Raw genomic sequence first — 22,432 nt, 5'->3', positions numbered from 1 at the left:
TCCCACCGGTCCTCCCGGCTAAGCAGGGCTGTTGCCAGCAGCCCAGAAATTTGTTTGCTTGGTACCATGGGCGGGCGATGGGTCCCCCCAGGCTGCGGCATCCCTGGGGCCATAGCGCCCGGTCCGTAACGCCCGGAGCAAGGCTCTGTCACGGCCTCTGGCACAAAAGCCGCATTTCCATCTAGCGGCAGCCGGACCGAACGGCAGCGGGACACGGCACAGCCAGTGCGGCACCGCACGCCTCGGCCTCGGCCAAATTTGACCCCTGGCATCCCCATTCCCAAACCTCCCTTGTGGCAGGCCGGGGCGGCCGTAAGCGCAGCCGCCCGCGGCGCACCGGGCGCCGGCAGAGCCCAGGCACCCACGGGTGCGCGCCCCAGCTCCCGCGCGCAGGTCGAACACGCGTGCACGAACGCGCACGCTCGAGCAAAGCACAAGCGATCGCGTGCCCTGCGCACGGAGCATCTCCCGCCGGGATGCTGGGGAGCTGCGCCCCGCTGCCCGCATCTGCCAGCCTGGCCGGGAGCAGGGGGTGCTCCCTCCTGCCTGCCCTGCTGCCCGCTCCGGCGAGCCCTGACCCCAGGTACCACGGCACCGCGAGGCCTCCCGGCGCTGCGCCGACCTCCGCTCCGTCGCCCGGAGCATCGGCGTTTTGCCGGCCGCATCCCTTCGCTACGAAGCCTTCGTCAGGGGCCGGTGGCTAATTGTATCCGCCTGGCTGGCAGCCGCGCTCCCAGAGCTGCAGCGGGGCCGGCGGCCAGCCGGTGAGCGGCGGTGGGTGCACAGCTCGGCACCGCGGCGCTGCTGGCGATGGGCAGAGGGTTGTCGTCTTCCCGCAGCCCCTTCCAGTCGCCGGAGCTGCAGCCCAGGATGGGGTTTGGGTCGCGGCCGGCGTGGCCACTGGGACGGCACATGCCGGCGCCGGGTGCGTGGCAGAAGCACCGGCCACGCCGCTCCCCACCGGGGATGGAGGAAGGAGAGGCGAGGTTTGGGTTGAGCGGGAGATGGATGGGCCCTCGCTGCTTTACAGGTGCCACGTTGGGATAATTTAATTACCCTGCCGTAGCCTTCTGCGTGGTTAACTGTGTTTGGCTCTGCCGGTGCTGCCAGACACGGAGCTGTTTTCCCATCCTGAAGCTCATCAATCGTGTCATAACCTTTCCCCACTGCTTAAAAAAGCCTCGCAACATCCTTCTTCCCTTCCACCGCGCTGGCTGCCGGCACGGTGCCTGCCACGGCACGTGCGCGGCACGGCCCAGGGCTGCTGGCATGCCGTGGGGCAGGATGAGGCCCCGGGTCGCCCGCTGGCCCCAGGGATGCTCGTGCCGCCTCCGGCCGGACCAGTCCGCAGGGACCAGCACCCCACGCACGCCTGCTGGGACCCCACAACGCCATGGGGCGATACCCCGGTGGAAAAGGTGTCCCTGTCCCCTGTGCCATCCCCCCCCCTGCAGCAGGTCACGGGCGAGGGGACGAGCGGGACATTAATGGACTCCTGAGCACCCACCAGCCCCACAGAGCTGCCCAGCCAGCGGCGGACACCCACCGACCCGCAGCCCACCGGTGGCACTCGGGTGACAGCTCCAAGTGCCACCCCCCCCGGGGGGGTGCCGGGGCAGGACAAGTCCCTGCCAGGCTGTGCCAGCCCCACTCCCCGTCCTCCCCCCGCCACAGACCCCGGTTTGGGTGCACGGCCCCGCTCCCGGACGGGGGGGGTCCCCAGCCCCGCTCCCTTGCACAGCGGGTGCTGTTGGCACGTTCCCGTCCTGTGACCCCCCCTCCCCATCCCACCCTGCTCCATCCCAACACAGGGCTGGGGGCCCCACGGACACCGAAATCCTGCACGGAATCCCCAGGGACACCCACCCGGCCAGGACAGTGGGGTGCAGGCGTGGCTTTGATCAGAATTCAGAGGATCCACAGAAGATTGGGGTGGGTTTTAACACCCCCCGCCCTCCAAGAAAAGAAGCTCCCAGGTTTCCCCACCATTGCCTCACCCTGCACCCCCCCCTGCATCATGCCCACCCCCAGCACCTCCTCGCTGCCAGCCTGGGGGGGCCAGGGCAACCCCCCATCCAGGACCCTGGGGATACCCCCCCTGGCGCTGCCGGTGGCCCCACATCCCACAGGGACGCATCCCGCTCGGTGCACCAGCCCGTGGGGGAGAAGCGAGCTGGGTGCTGCACGGGGGAAGCCCCCAGCCCCCCCGCCTGCGCCCTCGTTCTCTTGTATTAATTAAAACTGGGGCGAGGCCCCTCCGGAGCTGCCGCCCAGGGCCCCGCTGCCGCTCGGGACCCTTCGGCGCTGCCGGCGAAGCCCTCGGCTGCCAGCAGTTCAACAGGGGTGTAAAACGGGGGGAGGGAGGCTCCACAGTGGGGTGCGCAGCCCCCCCGATCCCACTCCGCACCCCCCACACTCGCGCCCGGCAGTGATGTACGCCGGGGTGTCACCCACCTTGCAGCAGGGGCCACCCCCGTGCAAGCACCCACGGGACCCTGGGGGTGCTGGTGTTTGCCCCCCCGCAATGCCAGGGGTTCATTACGTGGCCGGCGCTAATTATCCACCCGCACTGGGCCACCCCGTGGCTACTGGGGGCGGGGGGGCAAGATGGCAACAGGGGTAGGACACCCAGGTGCACCCCCCCCAGCCCGTACCCCAAAAAGCAGGCGGCACCCACGCGCCCGTTGCCCCGGCATCGTGCCCACTCCCCAGCCCATGGCGGAGCCAGACCCGCGCCCCCCCCCCCCCCACCTGCACTGCTGCAGAGCTGGGCTTGTCCTCTCCATCAGCGTCCCAGCTTGTGTCGGGTCTCAGCCCTGAGTCTGGTGCAGGGCGGGGGGGGCCGCACCCGGGGGTCCACAGACCCCTGCTCAGCTGAGCACCGGGTCCTGCACCGCATGGAGGGGGGGGGGGTGTGGGTGGGATGGAGCCGCGTCCCCCCCCCATCACCTTAAAGCCGCTGGCTGCCTCCGTCCGTCCGTCCGCCCATCCGTCCGTCCGTCCTCAGCCCGCGGGCGCGGCGCTCCCCTCCTCCGGGGCCGGGGCGGGGGGGGTCAGGGGGCTTCGTTGAGACCCCCCCCATATCCCCAGCGCGGTTCCCCGGAGCGGGGCTGCGGGCAAGGGAGGAGGAGGAGGAGGAGGAGGAGGAGGAGAGGAGGAGGAGGAGGAGGAGGAGGAGGGGAGGAGGAAGAGGAGGAGGAAGCAGCCCATCCCGCATCTTCCTTCCAGAGCAGCAGAGCCCGAAAATAGCTGCCGGCCGCCGCACCGGCTAAACCGGGGCCGGTGGGGCCCCTCCGGAGCGTGGTGGGCGGCGGGGGGGGGGTGGGTGGGGAGGGAGGGAGGAAGGCTGCGGGGTAGGGGGGGGGGGGCGGCGGGGGGGTCGCCGGAGCGCTGTGGCGAGGCCGGCGGGGCTCAGCATCCCCCGCTGCTGCCGGGCTCCCGCCGCGATGCGTCAGCAATCCATCCGCGCTCCCACTGAAGGACAAAAGGATGAGAGAGCCGCCTGCGCGGCTGCCGCCCGCACCGCCCGCACCGCCCGCTGCCGCCGCCGCCCCGGGGCTCCGCGGGGACCCTACGGCCCGTAGGAACGGAGGATGCCCGCCGGCCCCGGGGCCGTCACCCCCGCCGCCGCCCCGCCGCGCGGGCGGACGAGCCGCTGAAGGCGCGACACCCGACCCACGCGGGAAGGCGGAAAGAGGGGGGGACGGGACCCCCTCCCCCCCCCCCCGCCACCCCCCGCCCCACGCGCGCACACACACACACACACACACGCACGCACACGCGCTCCCCGCCGGACCCGCCGACCGACCGACCGACAGACCGACCGACCGACCGACGGACGGACGGACGCCGCGCCGGGGCTCTCTCCCCGCCGACAGCCGCCCCCCCAGCCCGCTTTGGCCCTTCCCCTCCTCTAATTGATTTCCCCCCCCCCCCTCCTTTGGGGGCTTTTAGCTATTTATTTATTTATTTTTACGTATCCTTGATTTTTTCCTATTTTTTTCATTTTTATTTTCTCCTCTCCTCTCCTTCTTATTTTTAATCTCTGATTTTCAACCTTTTATTTTCATTCCTCATTTTCATTTTTTATTTTTCGATTTCTTATTTTTAACCATTTTTATTTCAAATAATTTTTATTTTTGATTTTTTCCCATTTCCCCTTTTCTTTCCCAATTTTTTCCCCCAATCTTTTTCCTATTGATTTTTTTTTTTTTTTTTTTTTTTTTTTCCTTCTCCCCGCCGGCCTTTCCCCGCGGGCGGGGGGCCGCCATGCCGGGGCGGCCGGGGCGGCCGGGGCGGCCCCACGGGCGGAGGTGCGAGGCGCGGGTAACGACGGCGGCGGCGGGGCTCGCCGCGGCGGGGGGCTGCCGGGCCCCCGCTTAGCCGGGCCGGCCCCCCCCCCCCTCCCCGCACCTCCTGCACCGCAGCCTCCAGGAGCCATTTTGTCTTTTTTTTTTTTTTTTTTTTTTTCCGGAGCCGGCCCCCCCCCCCCCCCGCCCCGGCCCCGCTCCCCCCTTTGCTCGGCGCCGAGCACCCCCGGAGCGGCCCCCCCCGCCCCTTCCCCAGGTAGGTACGGCTGGAGCGCGGGGCTCGGCCGGGAGGGAGGGCACCTCTTTCCTCCCCCCCCACCCCCCCAGCACCTATTGTTGCTTTTTGGGGGGGGCTAAATTTTCGTTTTTCCTTCACCCCCCCCCCCCTCTTTCGGTGTACCCCCGCACCCCCCCTCCCCAGCACCGCGACCCCCCCCCCTCCGGCCAGCCGGGCCCAGCTTGTCGGAGCCGGGAGAGGGGGGGGGCCCTGAGCCAGTTCTCCTTTTCACGCCGACATCCCCAGACGATGGTGAATGATGAACGTGCCACATCATGAAGCTCTTGTGGCAGGTAACTGTGCACCACCACCGCCGCCGCCGCGCCTGGAGAGCTGCCCTGGTCTCCTACCTGACGGTACACGCGTGGATCCTATACGTTGCCGCCGCCTCCCCCGGACCCCAGAGCTGCCCCTCCGTTTGCTCCTGCAGTAACCAGTTCAGCAAGGTGGTCTGCACCCGTCGCGGCCTCGCCGAGGTCCCCCCCGGCATCCCCTCCAACACGCGGTACCTCAACCTCATGGAGAACAACATCCAGATGATCCAGGCGGACACTTTCCGCCACCTGCATCACCTGGAGGTCCTGCAGTTGGGCAGGAACGCCATCCGGCAGATCGAGGTGGGGGCTTTCAACGGGCTGGCCAGCCTCAACACCTTGGAGCTCTTTGACAACTGGTTGACCGTCATCCCCAGCGGGGCCTTCGAGTACCTCTCCAAGCTGCGGGAGCTGTGGTTGAGGAACAACCCCATCGAGAGCATCCCCTCGTACGCCTTCAACCGGGTGCCCTCCCTCATGCGCCTGGACCTGGGCGAGCTGAAGAAGCTGGAGTACATCTCCGAGGGGGCTTTCGAGGGGTTGTACAACCTCAAGTACCTGAACCTGGGGATGTGCAACATTAAGGACATGCCCAACCTGACGCCCTTGGTGGGGCTGGAGGAGCTGGAGATGTCGGGCAACAACTTCCCCGAGATCAAACCGGGCTCCTTCCACGGGCTCAAGTCCCTCAAAAAGCTCTGGATTATGAACTCGCAGATCAACCTGATCGAGCGGAACGCCTTCGACGACCTGACGGCGCTGGTGGAGCTCAACCTGGCCCACAACAACCTCTCCTCCCTGCCCCACGACCTCTTCGCCCCGCTGCGGTACCTGGTGGAGCTCCACCTGCACCACAACCCCTGGGACTGCGACTGCGACATCCTCTGGCTGTCGTGGTGGTTGCGGGAGTACATCCCCACCAACTCCACCTGCTGCGGGCGCTGCCATGCCCCCCTGCACATGCGGGGCAGGTTCCTGGTGGAGGTGGACCAGACCTCCTTCCAGTGCTCGGCGCCCTTCATCATGGACGCCCCCATGGACCTCAACATCTCCGAGGGGCGGGTGGCCGAGCTCAAGTGTCGAACTCCTTCCATGTCCTCCGTTAGGTGGTTGCTGCCTAACGGGACGGTCCTGAGCCACGCGTCCAGCCACCCGCGCATCTCCGTCCTCAACGACGGCACCTTGAACTTCTCCCACGTCCTGTTGACGGACACCGGGGTTTACACCTGCATGGTGACCAACGTGGCGGGGAACTCCAACGCCTCGGCCTACCTCAACGTGAGCACGGCCGAGCTCAACACCTCCAACTACAGCTTCTTCACCACCGTCACGGTGGAGACCACCGAGATCTCCCCGGAAGACATCTCCCCCAAGTTCACCAAGCCCGTGCCCACCACGTCGACGGGCTACCAGCCGGCGTACACCACCACCACCACCGTCCTGGTCCAGACCACGCGGACGCCCAAGCAGGTGGCGGTACCCACCGCCGACTCCGGCGACAAGATGCAGACCAGCCTGGACGAGGTGATGAAGACCACCAAGATCATCATCGGTTGCTTCGTGGCAGTGACGCTCCTGGCCGCGGCCATGCTCATCGTCTTCTACAAACTCCGGAAGCGGCACCAGCAACGCAGCACCGTGACGGCCGCCCGGACGGTCGAGATCATCCAGGTGGACGAGGACATCCCGCCGGCGGCGACGGCGACCGCGGCGGCCACCGCCGGCGTATCAGGTGAGGGGGCAGTCGTGCTGCCCGCCATTCATGACCACATTAACTACAACACCTACAAACCGGCACACGGGGCCCACTGGACAGAGAACAGCTTGGGGAACTCTCTGCACCCCCCCGGGACCACCCTCTCTGAACCCTATATAATTCAGACCCACACCAAGGAGAAAGTACAGGAAACCCAGATATGACTTTTTTGGGGGGCTTTTTTCTTTTTTTTTCTTCCCCCCACCCCCCCCGACATTACAAATGCAATAGAATGCACAAAAACCGAACAAAAAAAAAAAACAACAAAAAAAAGGAAAAAAAAAATAATAGACAGCAACTTTTGTACAGAGCGGGGGAGAGACTTTTTTTTCTTGTACATGCTTATATATTAAATCTATGGGCTGATAAGAGAAGCAGATTATATTAAAATTTAAAGAAAAAAAAAACAAACCCAACCACAAAGAAACTATTTTCTAACTCGCAAGTTCTATTTAAAAAGAGGGAGAGAAAAAAATTCAAATTTGCAGAAACCGGAGCAGCAGCAGCGGCGGCAGCGGCAGGGCCCCGTGCGCGGTGCAGCACGGCGCAGCGCGGTGCAGCGCGGCGCGGGGGAGACGCCGTAGCGGGGAGCGCAGAGAGGAGCCCGGTGGGGTGGGATGGGGTGGGGTGGGATTGGGATGGGGGGGCGCGGGGGGGACACGACAAGATGCGGCCGGACCCCCGTCCCGCGGCGCTGCCCTCACCGCGTGCCGCCTTCGCCGGCCGCGCCGGCTTCAAACCGGAGCAGGGAGCGGGACGGCGGTCCGAGCCGCCGTGCTGTGCCAAAATCTTCCGAATGCAATAAAGAAATTAATTTGGGGTTTTTTTGGGGGGGGGGTGGGGGGCAGCCTGTGGGCCGGGGATGGACGTCTGCAATGTATTAAAAGCAAAAAATTAACAAAAAAAACCAAGAAAAGGGGGGGGAAAAAAAAAACAAAAACCAAACCCCAGGTGGGTGGGTGCTGGGTGTGCAGGGGGGGGCTGGTGGTGGGCAGGCGGGGGGGGCGAGGAGCGGGTGGCCCCCGCTCTGCTCCATGCCCCTTCTCCCACTGCACCACATCCTGCAGGCCCCGGCGTGCGCCGCCGCACCGGGCACCGGGCACCGGCGTGTGCCGCCGGCACAGGGCTAAAGGCTCCTGGGGGGCCGGGGGGGGGCCCCCGCTGGGAGACCTGACGTATGATTGTAGACCACCTTCAGCAACACGCTGCGATTTTTAGTCCTTTTTTCGGGGGGGGGGGGTGTGCATGGGTGGGTATTTCCCACCCCCCCCCTTTCCCTTCCCCTGGTGGGGGCGAGGATGGGGACCACCCCCCCACCCCCCCGAAGCCCACCCCGAGGGCTGCTCATGGAATAGGGGGGGCCGGGAGAAATTAAGGGCTCGGGGGGCTCAGCCCGGCGATGGGAGGGGGCCGGGGGGGGCCACCAGCATCTGAGGTGGCTGCCGGGGGGGGTCCCGGCGGGGACGGCAAGTGCCTCGTGGGGGTCCCGAGGGGCTGGGGGGGGTCTGGGGGGGGGGGGGCACGGGCAGGGTCGGGCAACGGGGAGGGGGTCCTCCCCGGCCGCTCGGGCACTGGAACTACTTTAATTTCTTATTTTAGCTTTAAAAAATTACCGGAGGGTGTCAAATCTGAACTAAAAGTCGGGGGGGGGCACGGGGGGGGGGAATAAAGGCGGGAAGGAGACGCAGAAGTTATATCTATATCTATATCTCTCTATATAAACGCCAGAACGATCTGACTGTACTCTGAGAAACAAACAAACAAACGAACAAAAAAAAAAACAAGTGTATTTTTGTATTTTAATAAATATTGTTCAAAATTTGTAATGCCGTGTCCCTGAGGGGTTAAGCCGGCGCGTTGCGGGGGGGCTGCTGCCGTGTCCCCCCCCCAGCAGCCGGCGGCCTGAAAGGGTTTCTGTTGCTGCTTTTTTGTCTTCCCAGCAGTAAAAAGCTTCCAAAAAATCACAGGGGGGGAGGCGGGGAGGAAAATGGAGGGAGCTGGCGGAGGGGGGGGGATGACACGATGCGCGGGGGGCTGCCCCGAATCGGGAGGCGAAATGTGTTGGGGGGGGTGGGATCGCCGCCGGCTCCGTGCCCCCCAGCTCCAGCGTCCAGCCGGGCACCCAAGCGTGCGTACGCCGGGACCCCCGGCATCGCCCGCTTTCGGGCACCGCCGCGGTGGGCACCCGGTGAAAGACGCCGGCGCATCCCCCGCCGCGGGACCCTCTGGCCGGGGCGCGTGGGACGACCTCCCTCCTGTCCCCCCCAGGGGCCGAGGCCGTTACCCCTCTGATTTCTGGGTTCCCCCGGCTGGAAAAATCTTAATTCGCCATTAAAGGAGGGAGCGGGTGCAGCCGAGAGGGAGGATGAAGCCGGGAATGAATCACCCAGCAGCGGGTCCCGCGTTCCAAGATGGTCGGGCAGGGGAAAGGGGATGGAGGCCATCGCCGGCACCGTGGCGGGGACACCGGGTCCTCCGGCTCTGCGGGGTCGTGGGGGTCCTCGGGGGCGGCGGGGTCCCCGAGGTGCCACCTCCATCCCAGCCCTTGCGGCTGTGCCGGGGTGACGGTGCCCGCCGGCGGCCCTGGGGCCACCTCTGTGCCGGCCCCGCGGCCGTGGGCTGCCTCCGGCACCGGGGATGGAATAGGGGCCCCCCCACCCCCCGGGGACCCCATTGCCCAGCCCGGGGATGCCACAGGGAGGAGACACCCCCCCCCCCGGCACCCGGCTTCACCGGCTCTCGTGCCAGGACTGAGCCGTCACCCGGTGCCTGGCCGCCGCAGAGCCGTCGTGGTTATCACGTTGGGAGTTGAACGTTGGGATTTTAGGGTTTGGTTTTTGGTTTTTTTTTTTTATTTTTAGGCTTTTTAGCTTTTTTTGGTGAAATCCGGGAAGGTTTCCATCAAAACGTATGTCTGGTTTTCTCTTTATTACCGGCTTTTATCACTCCGGCTGATCTGCTAATGCAAACACTGCTCCCCTTCTTCCTCATGCCGGGCTGAGCTCCCCCACCCAGCCCCGGCTTTACTGGGGGGGCCTTCCTCCCCGCCGGCATCTCCGCACTCCTCCTCCCCGCGCCAGCCTCCGCCGGGGCCCGGCCGGGCAAACGTCCCATTAAAACCTTTAATTCGGCGGCAAGGCAGGAAGGGATAGGGTTGAAGTGACATATTGATTTTATTTAAGCACTTAGCTTTAATTTTAGCCTTAAATTAGAGCACCTGAGTAAATCATCTTCCCGCCGCTATAAAAAAGGGCTGGAGGGGAGCGGGGGGGGCTCTGCGGCGGGCACCGAGGGGCTGCGGGCGGCCAGGGCACGCGCCGGCCCTGCGGGGACAGCGTGGGTGGGGTGGGGGCTGCGGGGCGATGGGGGGCTGCGGTGTCGCCAGCACCAGGGGCTGCGGTGTGGTGCGAGGGAGGGGGTTGCAGCGTGATCTGGGGGGCTGCAGCGTGATCAGGGGGGCTGCAGCGTGGTCTGGGGGGTTGCAGCGTGGTCTGGGGGGCTGCAGCGTGGTCTGGGGGGCTGCAGCGCAATCAGGGGGGCTGCAGCATAGGCAGGGGGGCTGCAGTGTGGTCGATTAAAGGGGTTGCCATGTGATCGAGGGGCTGCAGCACGATCAGGGGGGCTGCAGCGTGATCAGGGGGGCTGCAGCATGATCAGAGGGGCTGCAGCGTGATCGGGGGGCTGTGGTGTGATCAGGGGGGCTGCGCCGTGATCAGCTGAAGGGGCTGCAGCGCGATCAGGGGGGCTGCAGCGCGATCAGGGGGGCTGCAGCGTGCTCGATTAAAGGGGTTGCAGCGTGCCCAGGGGCTGCGGTGGGATCGGGGGAGGCCGGGGCACTGCTGGAAGTGCCCCAGCACCGGAGCCGGCCGATCCCTGCTCCCAGGGCTGGGAAACTTTCCTGCCTGAATCTCCCACCGTCTCTGCAGGCGGGGGGGCGGCGATGCAGGCAGGAGGCTGGGGTTGCGGGCAAGGGGCTGGAAGCCGAGGGTCGGGGCTGCAGGGATGGAGCGGCACGGGATGGGGGGGCGGAAAGAGCCGGCACGGCCGGGCGAGGGACAGACGGACGTCCAGGCGGACGGACGAGGGCGGGTGGGTATTCGCAGGCAGCCCCGTGCGAGCGCCTTCGTCACCGGCTTCGCGGAGCCATGCGAAAAACGGAGCGACAGGAATATAAAAGCCTTTCATTGGCGGCTCCGGCGGCGATGCCAGGCACGGGCCCCCCCCTCGCACACACGCCATCCGCCCGCCGCCCACCCTCCCGCGTTTTTGGTTTGTTTTTTTTGGGGGGGGGGGAACGGGAGATTTCGGTTGCCAGAGATGCTTTGCCGCTCGCTGCCGACAGCCAGCCCGGCCGGCGAGGGCACGTCGGCCTTCGGCGCAGGCGACGGAGCGGGGGGGCTGGCAGGGTTAGGGGTGCCCCATGCCAAACCCCACCGGTGCACGGGTATCCCCTGCAAACCGCCCCACGGCGGGGTCTCCGTCCCGGTGGGTTTAGTGAGGAAAACACCCCGGAGGAGAGCGGGGGCCGTGCGGCAGCTGCAGCATCCCGTGATTAAAACCTATAGGCTTGTTAAGGATAATTTCTATGGCAACCTCGCCGGCGGGGACCGGCCTCTACGTCGGCACGTGCCAGCGGGCACCGGTGGCTCTGCCGGCACCCCGAGAGCCGGATGGGGCACCCCAAGGCGCATCCCTGGCACCGCTGCGGCCGGGGGGGTCCCTGCCGGCTCCCCGCTCCCCTCGGCCCGGTGGGATGCTCAGGCGGTGTGGGGGGACGATGCCCCCGAGCCGGGGCCTTTTCCTTCACCGCCTGCACACGGCAGCGGCAGGTTTTGGCAAGAGCAGCTCGGTAATTAGCCGCCGTGCTCGGGAAAAGGCAAATATTTACTAAATAAGAATATGCACTTTCAGGAAAAAAGCAAATGTCACAGCAGCCGCTGAGAAACCCCCCGCGGCAGTGGGACCGGGGGGGGATGCTCTCCGTGCCCGCCCGGGCAACTGTGGCTGGGGGGGGCGGTGGGACACGGTGGAGGGGTCGGCGGAGGATCCCACCAGCACCGGGCACAGGGCACCCAGCCCCTTGCCATTGCAGAGGGCTCCGCGGTGGCACCCCCCGGGGGGGTCCCCTTGCCCCGGTGTCACCGGGCGGCCATGCCGGGGCTGTGCCCGCCGCGGCAGGCAGCCGTTACGGTGGTGTGGGCACCCAGCCGCTCGGCACACAACCCGACGTGGGGCTCCCGTTAATTATTCTTATTGCTGCGGATATTTTTGGCTCCGGTGCTGCAGACGGGGTTTGGTTGTTTTTTTTTTTCCCTCTTTGCAGCTCGGCGGGTTTGCGGCGGCAGCGTGCCGTAACGTGCCCTGGGACCGGCGCTGCCGGTTGGGCCCGGCGGGGTTTGGATGCTCTCGGAGGAGGGAGGCGGGAACGGGGCGATACATTCCCACGCAGGAGATTTAACAACCGGTCATTTAAGGCTCGATTCGTCAGAGCACGACAAAAAGCGCGTCAGATTTCGGGCCCGAGAAATTCCACGGATGGGGCAATTTTCCGGTAATCTCAGAGGACCGGGCAGCTCCTGCCGGGATTGGTGCGGCCGATGCCATGGCAGAGGATTGCCGGGGTGCTGAGAAGCGCGCGGCGGGGCGATAACCCCCCCGTCGCCCACCGGAGCTGGTGTTGGGGGGGCACCTCGGTACAGCGATCGCAACGGGGGTCCCCGCGGGGGCGGCTGCGGCACGAGCGGCGGCCGGTGCCGGCATGCCACCTGCACGTGCCCGGATTAGCCGAGTGCAGAGCCATGAGCCGTCGATCCTCTCGGAGCATCGCCGGCGGCACCGCGGCCGCTGCCAGCCCCAGCCGCCTCCTGCCTAAAATGAGCCAGGGTGGGTTAGTCACCGGGCCACTGGCTTCACCTGGCCGGTGAGTCAGCAACAGCCGGAGCCGCCGGGTTAAAAATATACCCTCGGCCTCCTGGCAGGCGAGAGGGATGGGGAGGAATTTGGCAGCTCCCTGCCCTGGCGTGGGTCTCCCCCACCCTGGGCAGCACACGTGTCCCTGGGCCACCGTGGGAGCCTCGGGGACCACCGCCGGGACCCCCAACCCATCTACACACGGCAGCCTGCTCCTGCCCTGCCGGCCGGTGGTCCGGCACCAGCTGCCCCCGCAGCCCCCCACCCCCCAGCCTTTTGCTGCCAAGGGCTTTGCCAAGCTCGGTGCCGGGGAGCGCGGTGCTCGCAGCGTGCCCGGCGGTGCCACCCGAGTCCCCAGGGATGTGGCTGGGAGAGGGTCCCCCCCCCCAGAGTGGGGCTCCGGGACCCCTGCCCTGCCTGCCCTGTCTGCTCCAGATGCTCGACGCGAGGGGTCCCGCCTGCACGCCCTCCACCAAATTCCTAGTTACTACTTTTATTTCTGTAATAAAAGGGTGGGTGAGTTGCCCGAGGGCTGCACCGGCAGCACGGCAGCCCCGGGTGGGCAGAGGGACGGACGGATGTCCTTGTCAAGATTAAAAATACCCCGAAGCAAGAAGCTGAGCGACGTCCGAGCGGCAGCCGTCAGCCCTCCGACACGCCGCCGCTCCCCTCCGACTGCACGCCACGTGCCAGGCATGCAGGGCACGTCCCCGCTCCAGGCTCCGCCGGGGCCGGCAGGGAAACTGAGGCACGGCGAGCCCCGCTGCAGCCGCCGTGCTGTACCCCAGCTCCCACGGCGGCAGCATGGGGAAGGGGTTGGCTGAGCACCATCCTGCCTCTCCCCTCTCCTCCCCGGCAGCACCGCGGGGCTGTGCCGGCACCGGCCGAGCTGCCGCCGTGTGCCAGGCTGCTTTCCTGGTTGGTTTTTTGTTTGTTTTTTTTTTTTTTCCCCAAGCCTGAACTGCAGACTGCGGCAAGCGCTTTTTTTTAAGGGGGAGAGGATTTTATTTGCCATTCCCCCGCCCCAAGTAATTAGGATTGCAGCACGGGCGGCTGCCGGGCCCATTTGCATAAACAGTTTAGCAACTGCCGGGGCTGCTTTGCATAACGCACCGCTGTGCGCACCCCGTCCCCGCCTAATTGGCCTTACGGGTTGGAACCTCCTAAATTGGGTTAATGCCGAAGCGGGTCAGGAGGATGGCACGGTGCCGCTGGCAATGGCGGTGGGACCCTCTCGTCCCACGCGGGGTCCCCCAGGGCTGGGAAAACCCATTGGCTCCGGGACGGAGGATGGGAGCAGCCGGCGGGGTTCGGGGTGCCAGCGCGGTGCGACCGCGGCTCTCCAAAGCTCCGCCGCGACGTCCCCGGGCAGCATCCCGGCTTCCGCGTGGCCTCCCTGCCGCGGCCACGTGCCGGCTGCCGCGGCCCGGATCCCGGAGGTGGAGCGCATCAGTGCCGGGCGAGCGGCCCCCGCGCCACGCCGGTAAAGCCCGTCGGGACCCTGTGGACGGCTGGCGCCGTATAGATGCAAAATAGTCTGCACCTTGGGGAAAGCCGGCAGCCTGGCCGACGTAATTAAATCAGGCACCTTGTCAAAATAAGGCTGCTCATTTGCACAACATGAGCACGACGGGGGAAGGGGTGGGACGGGGCTCCGGCAACCTTCCCGGCGCTGCCTTGGCACAGACGACGGCAGCGGCTCAGCTCTCCTGTCCAACGCCGGGTGCCCCAGAGCATCCCGGTCTCATCCTGTGCCACGCTCTGTGCACCCTTTGTCCCCATCCCCAGGCGCTGACAGAGCCGGCACGGCTGCGGGATGGCCATCCCTTGGGCCACGGCAACCCGCCGGCGCTTGGCCGGGCTGTGCCGGGACGCGGCACTTAAAGGCAAGGGCTGTCACAGCGGCTCCGGCATCACCGAGGGGGTTTTTCAATGGCTTCTGCCGCCCAGACGGACTCCTTCCTATTACGGCAGGAGAGATGCCTTCGAGGGGGGAGCATTACGCCTTGGCAAGAGGCAGGTTTTGCCCACGATTCAATAACCGGTCCCTGCCGCGGGATGCTGACCCTGGGGAGCACGGCGGCAGGTGGAGGATGCTCGGGGGGATGCTCGGGGGGATGCTCCTGCTCTTCGGTCCGTGGTCTCCAGCCCCGTTTTTTCTCGAAGGCTCCAGCAAGGAGCGAGGGCTGAGAACTGCTGGCAAGGGCTCGTTTAGTTTTTAATGAGCCCTGCCAGCACCCGGGCCAGAGCTGCTTTTCCAGGAGGACTCCAGCTCCCTGCATCCCTGGGAGAGGCTCGGCAGTGCCGAAGGCAGGCAGAGACCGTCGCCGGCCCCATGGCACGCAGCAGGCAGCGCCGAGGGGCAGGCAGGCAGGCAGGGAGGCTTTCTGCCTGCTCTGCAGAGCAGTGCCTGCCCCTTCCCAGCTCGGCACGGAGCCGCGGCCTCCAGGGCTCCCGCGAACTGCTGACACAGCAGCTGGAGCCTCTAATTAAAACCATAATGATAAAGGAAAAATGTGGGCTACAAGGCAATCAATACGGGAACAAGCCCCCCCCTCCTGCAGGGATTGGGTTGCTCAGAGCCCTGGTCCCGGGGGGATTTACGAAGCCGATACCGAGATGCTCAGACGCTCGCAGCGGGATGAGGAATTCCCCGTGGGGCGAAGCTGGGTCCAGCCCTACACACGTGGTGGGGGGACAGGGAGGGGACAACAAGCATCACAGCGAGGATTTCGTGACAGATGCCTGGGCGCTGCCTATTGCTTTTCTCTCCATCAGCGAGGGGAGAGGTGAAGTGCTACCCGTGACCCCCAGGCTCCTGCTGGAGCCCCACAATTTGGGGGAAAACGGGGACTCCTCGAGCCAGGCAGGGATGCGGAGGAGACGGGATGGGGGGCCAGGCTGCTGGGTGCCAGCACCCACGGGGAGGGGGGAGCCAGGGCATGCGCGGGAGGGGACCCCCATCCCGGGATGTTCGGGCAGCTGCTGCATCCCTGCGGGATGGCTGTCCTGCCCTGGGGGTGCCAGGTACCAGTGATGGGGAGGGACCAACTCCCCCCCAAGGCAGGCAGCCGCCCACCCCAAGCCACCAGCAGTCGTTAAGCCCCATCACCACCTGCTAATAACAAAGTGGGCTGCCCAACATGCCCCTGGGTGCCGTAAAGGAATAAATCCACTATTCCACATAATGGATTGTATATAATGACTTGGAGAGGTCACCGAAGGCAGCAGTATCGTTAGCAGCACAGAATAATTCTCCTCCTCTTCTCAGCCCGAGCTGGCCTTGGGAAGTCTCGGCCAAGGTGCACGCGGTGCCAGAGCAGCGCCGGCTCAGCTGGCAGCACCGTCCTGGGTGGCTTTGCCGGCAGAGCCGAGCTTTGCACCCTGGAGTTTTCATGGGCATCGGTGCTTGGGGCATCCCCAGCGTGCCTGCAAAGCACTGGCACTGCAGATGGCGTGGCATGGCATGGCATGGCATGGCATGGCATGGCACGGCTCTCCCGGCACGGTGCAGCTCTGTGCCAGCACGACTTTCCAGCTCGTTCCCGCTGCTCTGCTCGGGTGAGCGTGGATGGAGGCAGCTGGTGCCGTGCCATCACTCCGTCCCGGCTTGGGGGGGTGCGTGGAAATGTGCCAGCAGTGACTGAGCACCGTGCCAGCACTGGCCCTGGGGGAGGGAGATACACCGCCTGCGCACCCACCCCGCGTTTGGGGACGGGGTGCGAACGTGCACACGCAGGCACAGAGCCGGGTGCCATCACCTGCCACCCGCCCCGGGACACACCGAGGAGCAAACCCCCTCCTTGGAGCTTGTCCCCTGCCAGCTCCAGGATGTCTCCTCCTGTCCCTGTCCCCTGCTTCTTGCATTCAAACCCCGTGTTTGAAAGAGGTGAGGAAAAAGAGGGGAATAAAAAATAAAAGGCTCCTTTCTGCTCAGTTCCTGGAGGACTCGAGCATTTAGCCGAGGAGTTTAAAAGCCTGCTGACCCGGCACGCGCCAGCAGCCGGGATTATGGAGAGAAAAACCCTTCAAAGGGCCCAAGGGGCTGGGGGGACGTGGGCAGGGGAGGAGAAAGATGAGGTCCTGCCACCCCGGCCGGGCACTGGCCGCGCTGCCCACGCCGCCCGCGCCAGGCTGTGCGCGGGGAGGGCGAACCGAACGCCAGCCCCGCTCTAAAAATATAGGCCTGACCCTGTTCTAAAATTACCGCTCAGCACCCGCCGCTGGCAGGGAAATCGGCCCCGAGCTGCGGATCCGTCAGCGGGAACGGCTCCCGCTGCACTTCCCGGCTGGAAATTGCTGCATTGCAACAAGAGCCGGGGGCTGGCAGGGGCTGGGGGGGGCTGGCAGGGGTTGACAAGGGTTGGCAGGGGCTGGCAGGAGCTGGGGGGGCTGGCAGGGGTTGGGGGGGGCTGGCAGGGGCTGGGGGGGGCTGGCAGGGGCCAGCGCGGGCAGCAGCTTGCACGCAGCAGCCTGGGGGACAGGGGGTGTTTTGGGCCCGTTTCCCACAGTTATGGCTCCAGGGGGGTTTTGCACGGAGGGTGGTTGGGGGGGGCTGGAGCTGTGACCTGCCCCCCCCCCCCAGCTCCCCACGGGGCGGCCCCATCCGCTGGCCACGCGGCTCAGCCCCATGCGCTGGATGGATGGATGGATGGACAGACAGACGATGGGGGATGTCCCCATCATCCGGTTGCCGTGGAAACCGAAGGGAATCACCCTCCAGAGAGCCTCTGCGCAACACCCCGGGACCCCCCCACGCTCCGGGAAAGAAGCAGGGATGCAAACAAGGATAGCACCCACCCCTGCGCCCCGGGAGGGAGCTGCCATGGTTCAAGAGCCCCATCGTGCCTGGGGACAACCGGGACCGTGGGTGGGCACCAAACCCCAAAGCCAAGCCGGGGTGGCAGCACCGAGCGGGGCAAGGGGACACGGTGGCAGGAGCCGTCCTGAGCGAATCTGAAATGAAGGTGCCCATCACCCTCTCCCCTCCCCGGCAGCTCCCTGGGATCACAGCGCCTTAATCCTCCTCGGGGGATTTTTTATTTATTCAAGCCACCCTATTTAGCCGACATCCTCAGAGGAGGGATTAAGCTGCCGCAGTCTCGGGGAACTTGGCTGCTGCACCCTGTGGGGACCGGCGAATTTGGGGGTTCCTCCAGCCAACGGCCCCGTGGCAGAGGGGTACAGGCAGACCCCCACCCCGCTGCCAGCCGGGCACCGTGCACACCTTGCCGCGGCTCGGAAAGAAGGGTCTGGGGAATGTCCCCAAGTGCTGTTTGGGTCCTGACCCCCTTACAGAGGTTCCCCCAAAACACCTGGCTCCCACCCCAGCTGCACCCCAAAATGCAGAGCTAGCAGCACGGGCCTCACCCTACCCTTGCCCCAGCCTCTCGGCCATGCTGTGCCGGCTTTGCAAGCGGCTGATTAAGGCGTGAGCCAAACCAGACCCCTCTGTCCCCCGGGAACCCCAGCAGCACCAGCCCTGCCCGGATGAAAAGCAGCAGCAGCAGCAGCAGCAGCAGCAGCAGCGTGGCAGCGGGCAACCCGCAGCCCTGCCCACCGCGCCGGCCAGGCTCAACCGCCCCGGTGCTACCGGCATCACCCTCCTCCCGGGCTGGTGACCCCCGGCACGGTGCCATCGGCCGTGCCCGGAGCAGGGTGAGATCCACAGCAGCCGCCGTGATGTGCCACATCCATCACAGGTTGGGGGTCAAAGCCGGCACCCTTCTCACGGCACCACGGGAGGGGACCGGGAGGGGACATGGGGGCCGGCTGGAGCATGGCCCCCCCCCAGTGTCTGCCAGCACCAAGACCCCGCTCGGCTCAGCCCGGGCAGCGGCGAGCCAGCAGCTGCGGCTTTGTTAGAGCCCCGATCGAAATTCCACGTGCATCGAGGCCAGATGGGGCGAAACACTGAAGGGGTCGACGCAGGAAGGAGAAACACAGCCGGGGAGGCAGTGAAGCCGAGGGTGGGGGGCAAGCGCCCGCGCTGTGCCGTCCCGGCTGCCTGTGGCACCGTTTGTGCCGGCGTGCCGGCACCGAGGGGCTCAGGACCCTGGGGCAGCCGCCTTCCCTGAGGGGCTGGGAGGTTCTGGGGGGCTGCGAAAGCCACGATGGCAGTTTCCCCTCACCGATGGGCAGAGGTGGGCAGGACCCCCCGAAAGCGGGCAGGAGGCGGGCAGGCGGGCGAGCAAGTGTAATGGGATGTGACAGGCCCTGGCTGGTGCGGGGCGGTGAGCGCCGGCTGAGCCGGAGCCTCCAGGATGTGCTAAGGAAGCAGAGCGATGCCCCTGGGACGCGGGTCAGCAGTTTACGGCAGCCGGCCGCACGCCGCAAGACGCCGAGGAGGGACGGAGATGCCTGCCGCGTCCCCGTGTCCCTGCGGCACTTCGGGTGGGCACAGGCTCCTGCTGTTCCCGACCCCCACAGCCGGCTGCATTGCCCTGCAGCTGCAGCCACATCTGCATCAGTGCCCACATCTGCATCTGTGCCCATATCCGCACACACGCCCACAACTGCACCCACAGCCACATCTGCATCAGTGCCCACATCTGCATCTGTGCCCACAACTGCATCTGCAGCCACGGCCACCTCTGCATCCGCAGCCCGGGGTGGTCCTGGACCCCAGCCCGCCGGCATCCCGTCCCCATCCCCGTGCCACGGGGCAGCCGCAGCCGGCGAGGGGCCGGGATGCAGCCGCACGCTGCTGGGGCCGGGTGCAATCCTGTGCCCCGCTGGCTGCGGCAGAGAGGGGTGAGCAGCGCGGCCCGGCCAGCCCTGTCCTCACGGTCCTGGGCTCGTCCAGCGGAGGCGAGGCGGCATTCGGCAGGAGGAGGAGGAAGAGGAGGAGGAGGAGGAGGCCACAGCGCAGAGGCTGAGCGTGCCCAAGCGGAGAATCTCCTCGCTCACATTGCCATCCCCCAGGCTCTGCCGGGGAGACGGCAGCTTATCTGCCCCAGCTCCCTCCTCCTGCCCCAGCCCCCCCATTCCTGCCCCAGCTCCCCGGGATGGGGCAAGAGGAAGGTGCCACCTCTCCACGTGCCATCCCGCACCGGCACCGCAGCGGGTCCGTGCCCTGCGCCAGGAGCCCCCCGCTTGCCGGAGGGGCTCATTTAGTCACACCGGGATACAAACGGCAGCACTTAACCTCCCCGAAAGCAAAGGGCACCCTCCGCTCCGTTTCCGCACGAGCCGGTGGAGGAACCCCTGTGCCGAGCAGCCACGGGCACCGGAGCAGCGGCACCCACTTGCCACGCGGTGCCGGCAGCTGATGACGGATCAGATCCCGCCATCCGCCACCGCAAACGGCTGCACCTTGACTGGGCAAGGGTCTGCGCGGTCGACGGGGGCTGAGCTCCCACGCTGCCCGGCCACGACGGGGAGGAGGTGAAGCCGCGCCTGGTAACGACGGCAAATTTAAACGGAGAGATGGAATTACCAACAACACCGATGCGAGGGTGTAAATGTAGCGGGTGAAGAGAAGGGGTGAGAGTGGGGAAGAGCAAAGTCATCTGTGCATAAATTGCAGAGTTTTATCTTGACAGTCACTCAGGGAGATGGCTAAAGGCTGCGGAGGGCATTTTTTATCCTATATTGAAATTATGAATCACGGCGTAATTACACAAAATGGATCTCGCGCTCTGGTGACACAGAAGTTTCAATCAGAGAAGTTGCATGAGTTAGTGAATTTTAATATCAAGAGACCTTAATGAGAGCACATTCAAACCGGGGAGGGGGAAGGCAGAGACGGGAGGCAGGTTCGCGGCGAATCCCTGCGCACGCCCCGGCTGCTCGGCGGCTCGGATCCGGCCTCGTCCCCCCTGGACCTGGCCTCGCCTGCAGGATGCGGCCACAGCACTCGCGTTTCCCCAGCAGAATTGGCAGGAAAAGCACAAAGCAGCACCCAAACCCGCCAGCCTCGAGAGCAGCCGGGAGCTGCCCGTCCCTCCTGCCGGGAACGCCGGCCGGGGGTGCCCAGCACACAGCTTGCCGGCCACCTGGATGCTTCGTCCTTCAGCAGACCAAAAGAAAGCAATTTACAGTTTTTCAGCTGAGAAGAGAAAGCTACTCCCCTGCAGGGCAATTTATGTAATTAGTATTAGCTGAGGCCATGCAAGGTCGTCGCCTGCTCCGGCCGAGGGCCCTGCCGGTGCTGCCAGAAGCCTGCCCGCGGACGGGCCTCGCGCCGGTGCCGTGAAGGTGCTGCGTCGGCCCTGCTGCCCGTGGCAGCTCCGGCGTTCGCCACGCAGCCGCTGTGCATACAGCGCGCTTCTGCTGTGCGTCTGCCCTGCATCCTCCGCGCATCCACTGTGCTTCTGCTGTGCAACCCCACACAACCACCCTGCATCTGCCGTGCATCCAGCCTGCATCTGCCGTGCATCCACCATGTATCCTCTGTGCATCCAGTGTGCTTCTGCCGCGCATCCACCCTGCATCTGCTCTGAATCCGCCACGTACCCGCCGTGCAACCCCACACATCCACTGTGCATCCACCACGCATCCGTCCCGCATCTATTGAGCATCCACCCGGCATCCACCCTGCATCCGCGGCACATCCATCACACCTCACAGCCCCGCGGAGAGTGACGCGAACCGCTGCAGAGGACTTGGATCTGCTCTAACTCCCCTCCTTGGCACACCCCACCTGCGCGGAGGGGCCCCGATACGGCTCTACCCCAGCACACCCCATTCCCACGGCACCCCAAAGCGGAGAAGGCAGCACGGGGGGACGACAGCGTGGCCATCGGTGGCTTTGCCTCGCCGGTGCTGCCAGGACGGCTGCAGAGGAGGAGGTGCTGCCGGCTGAGGTGATGCTCCGGCAGAGCCTCGCAGCCACCGCGGCCCGTTTGCCGGCACCCTCCCGCTCCGCCGGCAGGCGCCGAACGCTGCTCCGCCGCGGTGCTGCACCGGCGCAGGCAGGTGCCGAGCAGAGCTCTCCGGCTGGCCGTGGCTGCTGCAGAGGATGGGTAAAACCCATGGAGGGGGATTGGGCCCGCAGCCCTTGCGAAAACGAGTTCCTCACCCAATTTAAACCAAACGGCTGGGATTGGGCATAAAGGGCAGCGATGCGCGGTGGAGCCATCTGTATTCCTCAGCCGAATAGCCGGGATCCCCGCGCAGCGGGCAGCTGCGGGACCCGGCATCCTGGGCTGCCCCTTCCCACCGGAGCTGTCCTGGAGTGGGACAAACCCTCGCCAAGGCGGCTGCTGGGGGGGGTTGCCCCATTTGCACCCCAACCCAGCGCAGGGTACGTCCCTCCTCACCCTCAAGGCAGCAGCAAACCTCCCTCCCCGGGTGACGGAGCCCCCCCGGCACGGCCGCACGCCGCGTCCTGCTTCCTCTGCACTTTCCTTTTCTGCAAGCATCATCTCCCTGCTCGCCTGGTTTTTGCAGGCGTCATTCGCCAGGTGCTTTTCGGGGTCACCGCTTTTGCAGCCTTGCTGGGACACGTGCAGCAGCCTTGCCCAGAACCCAGCAGGATGCGGCCCCCTCTGCCAAGCCGGAGCCCCCCCCCGCAGTCCCCTGTGCTGTGCCGTTCCATCGCCGAGCCGGCAGGACTGCTCCAGGTGGATGCGGCCACGGGAGCAGGGAGAGCGGGAGATGTCCTGCCTGTGCGGCACAGCCCGGCCTGGCTCCCCACCGCGGAGGTGGGGGGCTTGGGGGCCAGAGTGGGGTCCTCAGTCCTCCCCAGTCCTCCTTGGTGTGGGACTGGCAGCATGGAGGAGTGCGAAGGCAGGGCCACGCCAGGCAAATGCAGTGAACCAGAGCCACAGCCACCATCACGTTCAGAGCAGAGACCATGATTCAGTATTGATTTCCACCAAAAATAGTAAAATAAAATAAAATAAAAATAATAAAATAAAAT

General features: G+C 65.7%; 2 protein-coding genes across 2 annotated transcripts in view; one reads left to right on the top strand and one right to left on the bottom strand.

Annotated features, from left to right (window-relative positions):
• The window catches only part of SND1 (staphylococcal nuclease and tudor domain containing 1), a 127,676-nt gene that overhangs the window by 5,658 nt on the left and 99,586 nt on the right, over nt 1–22,432 (bottom strand). The window lies entirely within an intron of this gene.
• On the top strand, nt 4,855–7,351 carry LRRC4 (leucine rich repeat containing 4). Its single transcript, XM_075026748.1, has one exon. The coding sequence runs from the start codon at nt 4,863–4,865 to the stop codon at nt 6,819–6,821; it is 1,959 nt and encodes a 652-aa protein (XP_074882849.1). The 5' UTR covers nt 4,855–4,862; the 3' UTR covers nt 6,822–7,351.

This window comes from Buteo buteo, chromosome 4 (assembly GCF_964188355.1).
Source record: "Buteo buteo chromosome 4, bButBut1.hap1.1, whole genome shotgun sequence".
NCBI classification, from domain to species: domain Eukaryota; kingdom Metazoa; phylum Chordata; class Aves; order Accipitriformes; family Accipitridae; genus Buteo; species Buteo buteo.
Note: the sequence above shows the minus strand (reverse complement) of the source record. Positions and strands in the feature narration are given on the sequence as shown.